Source organism: Acanthochromis polyacanthus, chromosome 6 (genome assembly GCF_021347895.1).
Source record: "Acanthochromis polyacanthus isolate Apoly-LR-REF ecotype Palm Island chromosome 6, KAUST_Apoly_ChrSc, whole genome shotgun sequence".
Lineage (NCBI taxonomy): Eukaryota > Metazoa > Chordata > Actinopteri > Pomacentridae > Acanthochromis > Acanthochromis polyacanthus.
The window spans coordinates 31138761-31154473 of record NC_067118.1 but is presented as its reverse complement, the minus strand read 5'-3'; the positions used below and the strand labels follow the sequence as shown (position 1 = coordinate 31154473).

Genomic DNA, 15713 nt, shown 5'->3' with positions numbered 1-15713 from the left:
ATTCAATGTGCAGTACAGGAGAGGTAAACCTCAAATGGTCAGGGTTCCTCTTGTCTTTGAAATGTGTGAATTGAACATAAGAAGCAGCACACTCAGTTATTTGTACTTGGTTCCTTGATTACTCCAGGGAAACACAATTAAATCTTTTATTGTGCTTTCAATACCTTTTATTTGCTTCAACCCACTTGGAAACCTCTATAATAAAGGAGATTATTTGTACATGTTCATTGTATGTTAACCGTCATGTGTTTGGTACATAAGGACTTTAATTAAACATGTGAAATGCCTCATAGCATCACCGTTTGATGTAGCTGGTCTGACTCATGGATGAGTTAATGTTCATGAGGAGATTGAAAATGGGCTCTGTTCAGGTTCCTTATTTGAGCATCTTTCAAAAAGACAGGTTTGTGGTGGTCATTTCTCTCTGCCTGCAGGGAGCGTGTGAGGGAAGTGTATGATGGGAGCATACTGTATGATTGAAGTGTGTGTCTGTGACTCAGCTGTCATTGTCTGCTGAAAGAGGCTGTAAATCCAACCTCAGACATGCTCTCTGTTAATAGGCCTTTTATACCCCGTGTAAATGACAAAGTTTGAATTTTATGGTCTCCTTGGCATATGTGCGCACATGCATACACGCGCACAGGAGTTCAGAAGCTTCTCAGCAGCTCTGTCCTGCTCAGGTCTGATGCATGACAGTGCAAACTGTTTCTCTTCAGGCAGTAAATTGTACACTTTTTTGAAAAATGAATTAGTGTTTTACTGCTGTTATCAGTCTTTTTACCGTCTTAGTTGGCTCATCTTAGAAGCTTTATAAAACCAGTTTGGGCGGAAATAACTAAACTGAAAATTCTAGTAGTTAAGTTTAAATGTATTTCTATTGGATGTGGTTATATCACAGTGAGCTGCCTATCAACTGCATATGAGCAAACAGACAAAATGGACATAAGAAGTATATTTTAATGCCTTTGTATGCTTGTGATTTGTATTTTGTAAAAACTGAGTTTTCCCTTTCAGATATTTGTAGTAGATAAATGTGAGATTGATCTTATGGAATCTAAAATATGGGTAAGAATAAAGAATCTGACCAAAACCCAGCACATACTTTAGCGTGCAGTATCTTCAAAAGAAACATTATTTGCAGAAAAAGAATCTGCTTCCTTATCTACAATTGTGTACAAAGACTCCGAGTGAACAAAGGGAATGAGTGATTCAGCAACTGATTGAATGAATGGATGAATGAGTTTGTGTGTGAATGGGCCCATTAGGTGTTTCAAATTCAAAATATGGGGTGCACAATGTGCACTTTGTTTCCATAGCAACATCATGCATGCTCCGCACAAGCTTGCAGGTCACAGAAGCATATAAAAAATAGGCTACATGCATGTATGTAGCAGTTGTTGAAGTGAATAAATCCTAAATAAATAATGGATAAATGTGTTGCACATATAGCATCACAATAACTAAACTACGACTGCACAGGCTGATTGTTATTCAAACTTAGGAGCAATCCTTGCACACTACTCTCGCTGTAGTTACTGTTTCAACACATTTCGATTCTTTAAGAGGGATTTGAATCACTGCGGAAATGGTGCCATTACTACTTGTATTTGTCACTTCCATGTGTGCTGAGGTTTTTGACTATAACAACCAAAAGAGCAGAGCATTGAAAAGGGCAGTTTGGCACCTATGTAAAATATAGACCAGCACAATAATCAAACTTCTAAAAAAATCAAAGGGCTTCACAATTCACAAAGATTTTTCTGTGTTTTTGTTTAACACTATTACTAACTCCGAAATGTTATTCATCTGGTTCTGCTTTGTGACTGAAAATACCATTTACATCCAGCCTCCTAAATACAGTCTTGTGTTGTCTTAAAGGTCACAAAGGACGAGGGGAGAGTCGCTGAGAGGAAAGAGAAGAAGGAGGTGTTCCAGTCTCCACCTACTGTCATCATGTTCTCAGGGTCTGCCCTCAACGGCACCAAGGGTCTACGGAGGCAGAAGAGGGACTGGGTGATCCCACCAATCAATGTGGCAGAAAATTCTCGAGGACCATTCCCTCAGATGCTCGTCAGTGTAAGTGACAGATTTGATTGGCCGCATCAGTAATTTGTTCTGAATTTACAGCTGGGATTTCTTGAGGGCACTTCAAAGCTAACGCTGATTAGGGACATGTGTAATAGACGGTGGTAAAGAACAGAAATGCATTAGCATGGCTGGTTTGTTCTCCACATCCTTGCAGATGATTATGTTGTGTTCCCCTGATGCAATTATAACCACCAAGTCTTAAGGTATTTATACAGCCCTGACTCACCCTGAGAAGTTTTCCCTTTAGACAGAACAGGCTCCAGAACAGCTAAGCAGCTAAAGTCTCCCTCCCCAGTGAGACGAATGATTATTTCTTCTCCTTTATGCATTCTTTATTTCTTTTATCAGGCCATTTCAGAAAGGTTGTTTGAGGTTCAATACTATTTTTAAAGCTCCTTTATACCAATACAATTTGTCACAGAATCTTTACTGAAGCTAGAACTCTGGCCTTCCTGTGAGATATACGAAGAAAGCATGGTTGGCTGCTATTCTTGAGCTCAAAAGAACTGGGCAGTTCATTTCCTGCGCTTTCATAAGGACATGATGATTCAGAACTAAAATAAATCAGAGGTAACAACATGAAGAGTCATCTGAACATGGCATGATTTCTGCAGATGTGTCCCTGTGTGTCTAAACAAGTTAGAATATACACATCGTAACACCTCAGCTCATGTTCTCATTTATCATTCAGCACTGAATGTGGCAGCGAGAACTGACAACAAATTTCATTTCAGCAAAACATTGAGTTTTGATAGGAACAATATGCCAACTCAGGGTGTTGGAGGTTGAGCCTGTACACCTGTCGAAATACAAAAATCATAAAATATATAAAAGTTTGTGTAAATGTTTTTCTGTGCAAAGGCTTCAGTTGCAGAGAGCTTAGAATTCAGAGAATCTGTCACAACAGAATGCATGGTTTGTCTCTCTCATAGCAAAGCTCTAGACTCTAAGCTTGTGGTGCGCACTATAATGCTAAGCATTTTTTTCCTCTTTTGTTTCTGTTCTTTGTTTTTCAACCAGGTTTCATCCAGTCCCCAGGGAAAACCCTGGGTAGCTTCTTGAAGGAAACTTTTTTAGGCTCCTTTTTTTGTATATTGTGAGACAAAAACATCAAGAGAAAGAGGAGAGAGTTTGTAATTCTGTGTTTTGGAGTTGGGATGCCTTTACAGCTGGAGTGTGTCCCATCAGCCTGGCACAGTGTGGCTTTCTCATCTGAGCCTGCTGAGTTCTTCAGTAGTGCTGCACCAGCAATAAACTGGTCCGACAGTTCTGCTGTTCTCTGTGAGCTGGTCAAAACCAGAGAGAGACGGAGAGGATGTACGGGGCAGGGGGACGGGGAGGAGGGTATCAAAGGACCATTTGGAAGTATAGTGTGCAGCCAAACACAGTCCACTTTGTGCAGTAAATAGGTCCGTCAGGGGCTGGTGGATTGCTGAGAGTTGAGCGTTCAGAGCAGAGAAGTGATGCGTGTTGATGCCTCTGTTGTGCACTCAGGCTCCTGTCTTTCTCTTTAATGATGACTGGGAGGCAGGCAAGGCCATACTGAGAACTAGAGATTTTAACAAGGAGACAAGGGTGGATGGCATAGTGATGTTTGTGACATACGTATTGTTTGTGTGTTTAGTGCATTTTAATAACTTCTTTTGTCCTCTGTGGAGAACCGAGTCTTAAAATTCGGTCAGAACTCATTCAAAACAGCAAAAATATCCAAGCAGAGACACACATTTTATACTTAAATGTCACCATAAAAGAATATAACATTTATTTCACTTTTATCTCACGTGTTATTTTAATGGGAAACATTTAGCAAAGCAGGGCTTGAAGTCTTACTGTCTCCCTCCAACTGTGCCATTACTCAGTGCTCTGTGTGCTGTGACTGTGTGATGCCTCCTCTAATGGCCTGTGAAGTCAGTCCCTTTCCTAATGGGCTGTTCTGTCATCCAACACAGCGCTGAGTGACATGCAGACAGTGGCCTTCTCCGCTCATCCCACCGCTTTTCTCCCTGCCTTGACCAAGTTGCCGTCAGTTGGACAGGTGTGGTGACAGCAGCCCCCACCTGCATCTCCGCAGGTCGGCAGCACTGTCACTTTGATCAGGCTAGCACAGGACCGGGCAGGTGTCAGGACAGAGGCCCTACTGACTGGCCTCTGAGCTCGCTGCCTGGCGTGGCTCGAGGGAAATGTTGACTGCATAGGTAAAGTCTTGGCAGGCGTGTACTCCCATTGGCCCCTAAAGCCAAGACGGTGTCAGAGCTCAGTGGGATGTTATTGACTGCTTTTTATTAATAGCAGCGCTGAAATAATTGCCTCTGAACTCCACACTCTTCCATTACATCAAGATGTTTTGTGCATGGTGTAACTCTGGGGTTTAATATTAGACCTTATCAGCCTTTAGTGTCAGAGTTGGGAGACTGAATGTTTTTCTGTCTTTGGAGATAATCGACACCAGTGTTTCGCTCTTACAGCAGATGAGTGCTGCGTAACTTGGAACAAAAGGACAACATAAAAGACAAAGAGAGAAACGCAAGACTGTTATAGAGAAAACAAAGCAAGGAAGATATCTAAAACAATGAGGGGGGTGTAATTTTTCACAGTAAACAGGTGGTCTCTGTTGTTCTCTTTCTTCTATGGCCAGCCAGCCATCAATAGTATGTAAGGGACATTGATTTTTCACAGGGGCTTTTTGAAACCTTCCATTGATCCACACACTTCTCCTACGGCAGCTAGGCATTGATTTCTTTTGCTTGGGTAAATAAAGACTCAACGTAACCACCTCACACTCTCCAATCACCCACCCGATCCCTTAACCCCCCATTAGAGCAACCGTCAGCAAAAAAATAAATAAAAATTTAAAAACCTGATGGAACAACAATGCAGACAAGGAGTAAGATGATGTATGAATAAATGTTTGGCCATTAAAATGCACTTTTCATGATTGTAGACTGTTGTCTGTTTCAAAATAATAGCGAGTGAACGGTGGCTTGGGCCTGTCACAGTAACTGGATGCTGTCAGATGAGGTCAAAAAGAAGGTTTTCTCTAATTTGTAGTTACACAGTTAACAGACTGTAGATTGAGAAGTCTTAGAAACACTTAAACGGAGAAGCATTTTGTAAAATACTTGTTTTTGTACTGAGATTTAGATGGGGAAAATCAGCACCACTGTCAAATAAAATGTAAGGTACAGCCAAACACAACCAGCCTAGCTTAGCATTGGGGCTGAAAATGGGTTATATTACCACATAACTAAACAAAGAGATTGAATGTGTAAGTTAGCAAGCTTTGGAGTTACTTGGAATGCGAACTTTGTTACCTTTGGATGAAACCAATCGAGCTGTTTCACCCTGTTTTCTTAATCCTGTTTTAATGCCAAGTTACACTAGTGGTAAACTCCTGACAAGACAGTGAATAAGCACATTTCCCCCAAATTTCAGACTCTTGGTTGCTAAAGCCAACAAGCACAATGTGTGACTGAAAGCCCTGCAAGTTTGCTGAGGTGTGTTTAACCACACTTTTTCCTCACATGATTAGCCTCTTTTCATCCTTTTCTCATTATCTTTTTAATTGTTCAAGCGCAGCATCACTTTTATCCTTGCCCTCAGCCGTTTCACTCCCCTTCAGCATCTCTGTTTGTTGATTCACTCCTAAAAACCAGGGTTTTTCTTGCATAGAGGAATTTCTGGCACTCCCCAAAGAGGTTTCAGCCAGCGCCAAAGGACATTCACCAGCGCCAAAATGATAAGAACTGAGAATAAAGAAACCTTTTTATCAACCAGTTTTGCTAATTGGGGATCCATTTACTCAAGTATAATAGCCATTTTTTGTTTGGAGAATGGAGAATCAAATGGTTGAAAATAACAGGAAAATGCATGCAGCTCTGTCAAATAAGATACCACAGCCCTGTTGCCTTTACTGTGTGCGGACTGATCTCGTTTATTGTTGTTCGTAGTCTCCCTTCAAAGGCCCGTCCTGAGTCAGGAAAATCCTGCCCAAACCTCATCTGCTGTGTGTAATATTTGAGTGTTTTGTTTAACAGAGATATTATTTTCAGAGAGAAGATATTTATTTTTCAAGCCGGACTCGGGGTTGTGAAAAGGATTGCAGTTTCAGCTAAACTGTTGTTTTATTGGATAATATTTCTTTGGAGGAAAGTTTCTCAGTCTGCCGGCTGTCCTTGAGACAGAAAAGTCAGATATTTCTATAAAGCGTGCTTGCATTCCTTAATAATCATAAGACATCATATTGACAGGCATACCATCGTAGGAAACGGCAGCAGTGAGCTAAATAAATGGGTACTTGTCTAAGGCCCTTCATTGAATGATATGACGAGGAAGGCTTTTATTTGATGTCCTGCACTTTCTCAATGAGTCATTTGTGTCAGCAATTTGTTGTAGGCATTTAGTTCCTGCTAGTAGCTTTAGAGGCTCCATGTTAAACGGCGCACAAAATCCCAACATTTGTATCTGATTTTGTGTGCGTTGCAGTGCATCTGGTTGTGTTTATTGCGCCCGCAGCAGCACCTGTGCTCCATTTTCTACATCTCTCTCCGTGGAGCACGTTGGGAGAAGCGTTTTCCGAGCAGAATGAGAGAAACCCCCCCTCCCGGAGGTGTCTGCTTTCTCTGCGTACATTTACCAGTGATTAATGACTGCTCCGCTTCGCTGACAGAAACGGCAACAACAAAAACACCAGAAAGAGAGACAAAAAAGAAAGAGAAGAACAAAAAAAGCAACTTACTGTACAAGTGAGCTGGAGCTGATTGCTTTGGAGAATTTGAGGCGGTAGCAAAGATGGGTCTGTAAGATTAAGAACAAGAGAATGAAAGAGAAACAGAAAGAAAGGAAAGGAGCGAGGAAAGGCAGTGTAGGGCTAGACCAGGATCAGAGGCACGTCTGCGTTTGTGTTTAGGTCTGATAGACTTCCTGGAAAACTGCTGTTCGCGGCCTCTTCCCTCGAGTCTAATGAAGCCTTCTGGCATCTGCCACCTCACCACCCGGCCAACACCAGCACTGCACTGCTCCACTCTGCCCTCCTTCATCTCCCCCCCCCCCCCCCCCCCCCCCCCCCCTCCTGCGGAGACATATGCTCACAAACACACACACTCAATCACAAACAAACATACGCATGCATACACAAGCACAGAGAGAAATTACTTGTCCTACACAGACGGCAAACAAAGGATCAGGAAAGCGCATGTGCTGCGTTGTTGCCTTTGTATATGCTCATTGTTTGGGGTTTTGTTTGGTCGCATTTCTGCTTTATCCCTGAACAAAGAGAAGAAAAAGCAAAGCCAGAGAAAACAGGACTCCATCTTGTTTTTTTTTTTTTAAACCTAGTCCCCCAGAGAAACCGCAGGATGGTGAAACACAGGGATGTGAGTATTTAAGGATCACAGTCCAATCCAGAGCTCGGTCACTAGGAAACCACACTGGTGTCCATATGGAACGTTTTATGAATGCTGAACTGCAAAGAACTCATTTTCTGGGCGAAATAAATTCAGGCTGTGAAAACATTCAAATGTGCAGCTACATTAATTCTATCAAACACATGAGCTATGCAGGATGTGCACTGCTGTATATGTATTCAAGCATATTTTGTCTGAGTGCTGTGTTTTGTCTTGTATTCTTTCAATGCTCTTGTGCACCGCTAAGGCCCTTTTCTTGGCAGGTGTACAACTTCAACACACGCTGACTGGCTACACACTCCCACTACATAAACTCCATCAAGCTGAGAAAGTAAAGAAAGAAACAATAAACTTCTGTCAGATAAGGGCGGACCTCCTGCAGAGTATTAAGTGGGAGGAAATGGAGAGAGAGACCCGAGTCCACTCTGCAGGGAAAGCGCAAACAGTCGTGTCAGCATTTCATTTGCTCTTTGTTTTTACTCAGTAATCATCTTGGCTTGTTTTAAACTCTCAGCTTTGTGCGATTTCACCTCCTGAAGAATTCACACAAGGTATTTCCTTTCCCAAGACCCAGCTGTGAATTTTTCTTCCAGAACAAACATGCAGTGTTTGGTGACACTGCAGATCATTTAGCTAAAAATACAGTCTGATATTTTCTGATTCTCTTGTTTTTAGCCGTGCTGCTTGGAGAATTGCTCTGTGGATGGAAATGTCAGTCAGCCTGTCTGCCGGCGGGTCAGTCTATTGATTGGTTCACTGCTTTGGTCCTGACTAAAATATCTGTTATATCTACCACTGGATAGATTACTATGAAATTTGGTACAGTCTTTCGTGATCCCAAGAGAATGAAGCCTATTGATTTTGGCAAACCCCTGACTTTCCCTAGAATGCCACAGGCAGGTTGTTATATTTGGATTTTAGTCAAGCCTCTATGTAAGCCACCACAGACACACACACACTACAGAAAAGGATGTTGTTAACACTCAGCCAAATTTAAATGATTAAAAGAACTGCCAAGTATATAAGCTTAGGTTTCAAAATATGAATCTTTGAAATCTCTGAAATGCTGAAGAGATGTCTGCTGAGGGAGCAATTGACAGCGTTCACATCAGTTCAACCCTGCCAAAGGACATGAGTTAAATTCATCTAAAGCAAGCAGGTTAATGTGAAGTCACAAATGTATACTGTGGACATGGAATACTTGTCACTTTGCATCTGTGGACTAATGACCCTTTCAGATATGACGTAGTTTCCGCTCATCGAGGACTTTTCAAATCATCTAGCAGGGCTGCATCACAAAGTCAATCAAATATTATGTATGATAATTATACCTTTTCATGTCATTATCTCACTTTAGAAACTTTAGTATTTTTATATTACCAACCAACAACAAACTGCTTAACTGTTTAAACCATTGACTGCATATAAGGACGTTAAAACACACCTACCTGGATGCAAACTTGTTTCCAGGATGTGACTTTCGCCTCAAGGTCTAGTTACAAATGCACTTGTCAAATAAATCATGGAATTCAGACACACCAGCTTTTCCCCGTATGCCATCCATGCCTCGCTGAATGCCTCATTTCTGGTGGCCATGCAAGCATTCGTCACAGTGTGTAGAAATCAAAGTTCAAATTAGGTTAAGTTTAGCATGAGCTTGCTGGGTGACGCTTTGCAGCATCAAGCCATTGTTGTGAAGCATTGAAAATAATGAGCTGCAGAGTGCAACAGTACTGTTGTCACATTTTGTATTTAAGGACCCATTAGTCACCTACTATAATAAACTAAGCTTACAAGGCAACTTTCACTCGTTTGTGTGCATGTACTGACAATGATGGCACCGGATGTTGAGGGGAGGGAGATAGTTCACCACTAACAGCAGATTATCTAAATCCCACTTGTCTCTGATGAAAGTTTGTACCCAGTATAAAATAATCGGTGAAAAAGGTGCTGGTGTTGATCCTCAGCTCTTCTTCAAAGTCTGTTTTCACAAAATCAGTCCACCTGTTCTTCATGTCATCTTTCAACGGTAATTTATCCCGGAAATGCCTCCAGGAAAGATGCATTTGCAAGTCGAAGGCATAGCAAATTGTAGGTTGGTATAGGTGTATTAATACCTAAATCCAGAGGGAGACCCACTGATGCAACATGCTCTAGTTTGCAGGATGTTATAGTATTGGTAGGAAGGGGTCATGCAAATCCTGAACAGAAAAATGGTGAAACAGTCCACAACTCATTATGACATAATTCGCAATCTTTTCACGTTTTCAGCTATTCATTTCTGACATTCATATGTTCAGAAAAATATCTCAAAATTTCCTTTATGGCCTTTAAATATGCATTAACTCCAACTACTGGCTGGATTGCTATGATACTTGGTAGATGCATCCATGCTCCCTCAGGTTATGTTGTTATTACTTAATGCATCCTGTAGCCTTTCCTCATGTGTCATCATCAGATCATGAGTGTAGTTTCTTCACTACTTTGGCATGAAGCTGAATACCTGAAGAACACAGCATTCCCATCAGCCTCCTTATTTTAGCCGTGTTCATTGCTAAGTAATGAATGTTATCATGCTGCCGCGCTTGGTTCCAACTACCTCCGCGTTCGAGTGTGAGTTTTAAGTATAGCTGCATACGCTATGTTTATTTACAGTCAAACTGTATTTTATTTACTGTAAAATGATCATTATCTCAAATAATAACTATTTAATTTGTGCGAGTGCATCAAGCATAAACCTTGGGACATGCAAGTGTAAAATAGATGCATTCAAATGCAATGACAAATTAATTTTTTTTAAAGTCTGCACTTACAACGACTGGATTTGCCGCTCTGAATTGGGATGGCAGCAGTGAAACACTAGAGGAAGTTCAAAGTGCTTTACATTGTTACTCCTGCTAATGGAGTCTTTGTGATGGAAGAACATGCTCACTCCTGTCATATCTGACAGGTCAGATCATTAATGAAACATTTGACCATAAAAGCAATTTGACCATCTTCTGTATCGCATGAGAGTTAGATGTTTAAGAGAAGAGGTGAACGCCTGAGGGCACATTAATATCTCACGGAAGGAGGTGGTTTAGGGCGATCGTGAAAAGGAAGAGAATTGTTTTATTCTTTAACAGCCCCATTGCTATATGCTTATGTCTTAAAATTTCACTACTTACAGATTCTTTGTGCAGCAGTTGTTGGGGCGTGTACCTTACGAACTTCATCTCCTCCTTTTGTAAAATGAAGTGAGATTAATGCTATTACATTTATCAGCCTGAGAAAATGAAGTCTTCAACAATTTCATCTTATTGATGAGGATAAACGAATCACTGCAGCATCCATGTATTTGTCAACATCATTTGGCTTTTGTTTCCTCCTGCGTTCAGGGACGTGGGACTGAACTATGACTTTCACCATTTAGTATCTCATTATTCTAAAATTAGTTATGTGAAGTCCCATAAACATGCTCATCAGGCGTACTCAGATTTATTTTCCAAGAGAAAAATTTCTAGCTGTGGCCTTGTTACACACAACCAGGCCCACCGCCGCTGCTAGTAAGGCTTTACAGTGGAAAAAAACCAAACAAACAAAATAAAAAGCCCGCCTCAGCCACCCACTCACTCACACGCACATTCAGCTGAGACACACACATATGAGATAAACACGCACATGTTCGCAAATCCCCCCCAACACATTCCTCTCTGATATGACATCAGGCAGCACCAGGCGGGCTCCCTCCTGGGTTCACTTGGTGTTAAATTAAACAGTAAATCATCTCACCAAAAGACACAAGAGTTATGTGTGAGTCAAGGGCAACAGTTCTGGGCTCTTTAATAGGAGATGAGGAGGACTTTATGAAGGAGATAAATAACAGCTTAACAAACAGCCTCTGTCTGGTCCCCTGGAGGTTGGCCTCGGCGACCCTGTGGATCAGTACGATGAAGGAGAGCCAAGAATTTCTATTTCTCCAAAGACATGAAAAAATAATGTGCAGTGAAATTGGAAGGAAGATATTTGGAAGGGGACACGGGGAGGTGGGGACTAGTAATGAAGTGTTGGGGGGCTGAGGGTGGCGGCAAATGTTGGGGATATGAGACAAGGTCGGTCGAATAGAGGGGACAGGTGGACAGACAGGTTGGTAGTCAGACAGACAGAATGACGGAGCAGAAAGGACGATGCAGAGGAAATCGTGCAGGTAGACCGACAGACAAAGATGACAAAAGCAATACAGATCACTGTATATGATTCAGACCCATCTGGCTCAGTAATGTTTGCATGCTTGCCCGAGAGACATGTAGAAAAATAAAATCAGATTCTTTTCAAAGCAGTGGCTTATACAGGGAATAGGAGAAAAGAGTAATTGTGAGGGAGAAACTCCTTGGGCGTCATATTGTATTAACGTGCTTTTGGATGCAAGTTATGTGATGTAAAATTCTAATCTCGCTTAATGTGCTTGTATATTTCCATCACCTCCTCTTAGGTTCTTTCTTTTCCTGGAGGTAAAAATGTGAGGGAAATCAAAATTGAGGCTTGCACCAGAATAACCTGATCCTATTTGCAATTGACAATGAAAGGCTCCCTTCAGAATCTTTTCATGGAGGTATAATAGATACTGTCATGGGGTGATCGTGTTTTGTATGCTGGTAAACCTTCTCAACAGCTCATTCACACAAACGCAAGAGCACATGCATACATCACGGCTGTGTACGTTTGAAATAAAATGTCTCACTGTGCAATGAAATGCTTTATAGCGTCTCACTATGCAACAGCTCCTAAGATAAATAGTTTAGCACCCGAGAAAAAGTTTGCAGGTTTTTCATTGCTTCTCTCTTATGAGTGTTTCCAGTCAGTGCTCCTTGATGGTGCTTTGTACTTTTAGATTTGCTTTGTATTTTCAGGAGAAAAGAACATTTACTCCTTAGGCCTTATAAAAGATTTACATCCCACGTTGTTCATAAAACCACTATGTGAGCAATGCACAGCTCTTCACACAGCGTCTTGTATCACACCATACAGGAGACAATGTTATGGTTCATCTGAGGCTGTGCAAAATGCTACTTTAAATCAGGTGATTTATACAGGTTGTTATGTAGTCGGTGTCACTTTGAAGCAGACTCATCAGCTGGGGTTTCTGGTGCGTTTCCAGATTCTCAGCAATGTTTTCCCTGACAACTTCCGGGAATAGAAGGAGGTTCACAGAAGCTGACCCCTGCGGGCTCTGATCCATTTTCTGATTTGTATCGATCAAGGAATGACAGGCCAGCTGCTTTTGAAGAAAGCAAAACCCTCATGTACGCCAGCCATCTGTATGTCATCCTTACGATACACGTGCTTATGGTCCAGCAAAAACACACAAGCATTGATCCGCCGACACACATGCACGGCTGTCCAAACATATACACACATCTCCCAACTCTTCCAAGGTTCATTTGTCAAGATGACAGCTGGACTCTTGCTGAGATGGAGTTTGCCAAGCAGAATCCCTCGCTTGGTTAGTGGGAGCCAGAACATCCTGGGAAACATTCTGACACACACTTAGAGGCTGCGCTGCGACTACGTGTGTGTGTGTGCGCACATGTGGGTGAGCGAGTGCGTGTTTGTGTGCATGTACATGTGAATGTGCAACTTTTCAAAACACCCAGCAGCAGCATGGCAAGGTCCAGCCCCTCTTCAGTTTCTGCCTGTGCTTGGCAGGGGCAGGTTTGGCAGGGAGCAGCCCATTTTGTCAGGCTTCCAGTCAGCATCAAATGTGCACACTGCTCCCGCCTCTACCTGAATACCTTTCCTCCTTCCCATTTCTACTCACAGCTGTGTCCTTAGACATCTGTTTACCTCATGATATCGTCGAAGTGTTTGTCTCCGTAGGCTGGGGGGAACGTACAGTAAGCTCTTCTTCCTGAACAGCTCCTACAGCTGTGTCCACGCGATGATGTAACTGGATGCTTGTCTGACGGTACAGACAAAGACAATCCAAGACAAATTTACTCTAGCGCACCAAAGGTTTCAGCTGATCAAGAGGGAAAACTCGATCCACTTTCTCACAATGTGGATCCATCCAACCAGATGGATATCCAATCATACAGGTCCTGGCAACTTCTCCGCTCTTCCTGTTTCCAGGTTTCTTGCCAAAAGGGCTCATGTTCTGCTACACAAGTTCTGCTGATGCAGTCACTTCACAGCGACTTTTCCCTCCCTTTTTCTCACTCTCCTCACTCTTTCCTCCCTTCATTTTCCCTCTAGTCTGCATTTCTCCTCTTCACTGCTGCCTGATGGGTTTAGCAAGTGAGAAGAAGAGGAGGGAAAAAGTGGGCTATGAAAAAGTGGACAGTGCAAGAGTGTGTTTGTGTGTTGGGGATGGGAGAGGAGGGGCATTAATGGCTGGGAAAAGTGCAGCAGCAGCAGATTTTGTGCCACTGTTATCCTCTCTCGCTGTGCTTCTCTCTCTCCTACAAGTCTCTGACACTCTTTACTCTAATTACCCAGATTGGGTTTCCTGGGGATAAAGGGACGAGGGAGGAAAAGGGAGTAGCAGGGGGTCCTTGATATTGTCCTTGTCAAAGCCTGGGGGAGCGACTGGAGAAGTCATTCATGCATCCATCACACTCCCAATTTCACAATTTAATCAATCTGCTAATGAAAAAGAGTGACACAGAGCGAGCGAGCGGGAGAGAGGGCTAATAGTGAGATGGCAGCCCTCACACTCTAACCCCACTAAGCCAAAGCTAAGGGGTGCGGCCGCCTTTGTCAGCCACCACAATGGTTGTCTTATTTTCATTCTCCCAGTCTGGAAGAGGGGAGTGCGGAGGGCGAGTCATTCCATTGTTACCTCCAGGAAGAATAGCACCTCTAATTTGCCATAAGCCTGCACTATTAAAGACCAGACTCCTTTCACAGTGCAATAATTGGAAAAGTCATTCACTGCTTAACTTCTATTACTCCATGTTATTTTCACTAATGTGGAGGAAGGCCTTTTAATAATCTCACCTGCGTCATTTCTAGCCATCATTCAAACAACACAAAAGCGTGCAGAGCTCGCTGTCTCTCCATTTCATTGTCGCTCGCATTGAAATGGACCACTAAGCAGGATAAATCTAAAAAATCGCATCTTTTTGGCACGTCTGTCCTGCCTGTTCCTTTCATAAATCTGAAAATTGTGTGACATAAACCTGTCAGTACATGTTAGGGTGCTGTGAGGCAGTAAAGTTAAAAAGACAACTCTCTTGTCACCTCTGCCTCTGTAATCGTTCTTTGTAAAAAATAAATAAATAAATAATAATTAAAAAAAAACAGTACAGTCAAACGTGCAACATTGGTGCTGGTGATAAGCTTTTTTTGTTGTTGTTTTAGGACTTTCTGATGATAAAATTGTGTTTTGATTGACATGGCAGTGCACCATTTATGATCCATAATGAAAATCACCATAAATGCTGACAGGTTTTTCAAAATACAGTGGGCAGGAGAACAACTAAGTCATAAAACAGGTTGAGTAAGGACACGACTTAGGTTTAACCAGCTGTGATTTAGCAGTGCAGCCTATCTGGGTTGAAACAGGAGCGCCTTTTTTGTTGTTTTCTGCCTGAAAGAGAAGGAAGAATAAGAGATTTAGAACGTATCGTGTGTGTGGCCTGGGCATGAATAATGACCAAACCTCTTAAGAGACCCAGAGTCTGCCACGTTATCCTCCCTATAAGACTGTACAGTGGTACTTTGAGCTAAATGCTAACATGCTCGCAATGGCAATGTTAACATGCTGATGTTTATAGTGTTTACAATGTATGCCAAAATGTCCGCCTCAAAACACAAAGCAGCTGCGGCTGATGGGAATGCCATTAGTGTTGGTGGGGTGTTTTCATTAACTAAAGTGTTGGACAAATTTAAAAGTTATGCTGATGGTTTCATTGGAAGTTAAACGGTCCTGAGGGGGAGATGAACGTCTGCACCATTCAGATATTTCACTCAAAACCAGACATGTCAAGCAGCTTGTGGTGTAAGAGGAAAAGTCGAGGGATCTCCAAAGTGATTTGGAAATATCATCAGGGATCCATGAATGTTTGTGCAAACTTTTGTGTGAGTTTTGTGTGATTAGACATGGGAATTTAGCAAGACGAATGGAAAGCTTAGACTGCTAATTGCAGTAGAGAAAAAGTCGCCAAAGTCATTCAGATCACCACACCATGGCACTCATGCTCATGACCACCCTGGTGATTTAAAACCATCGATGTTGGTGTTGAA

General features: G+C 42.1%; 1 protein-coding gene across 1 annotated transcript in view; it reads left to right on the top strand.

Moving 5' to 3' along the window:
- LOC110948302 (cadherin-4-like) overlaps nt 1-15713 on the top strand; it is a 232853-nt gene that overhangs the window by 162611 nt on the left and 54529 nt on the right. Inside the window, exon 5 of the mRNA XM_022189773.2 lies at nt 1879-2076. Coding sequence (XP_022045465.2) covers nt 1879-2076 — 198 coding nt within the window. The remainder of the gene's footprint in view (nt 1-1878; nt 2077-15713) is intronic.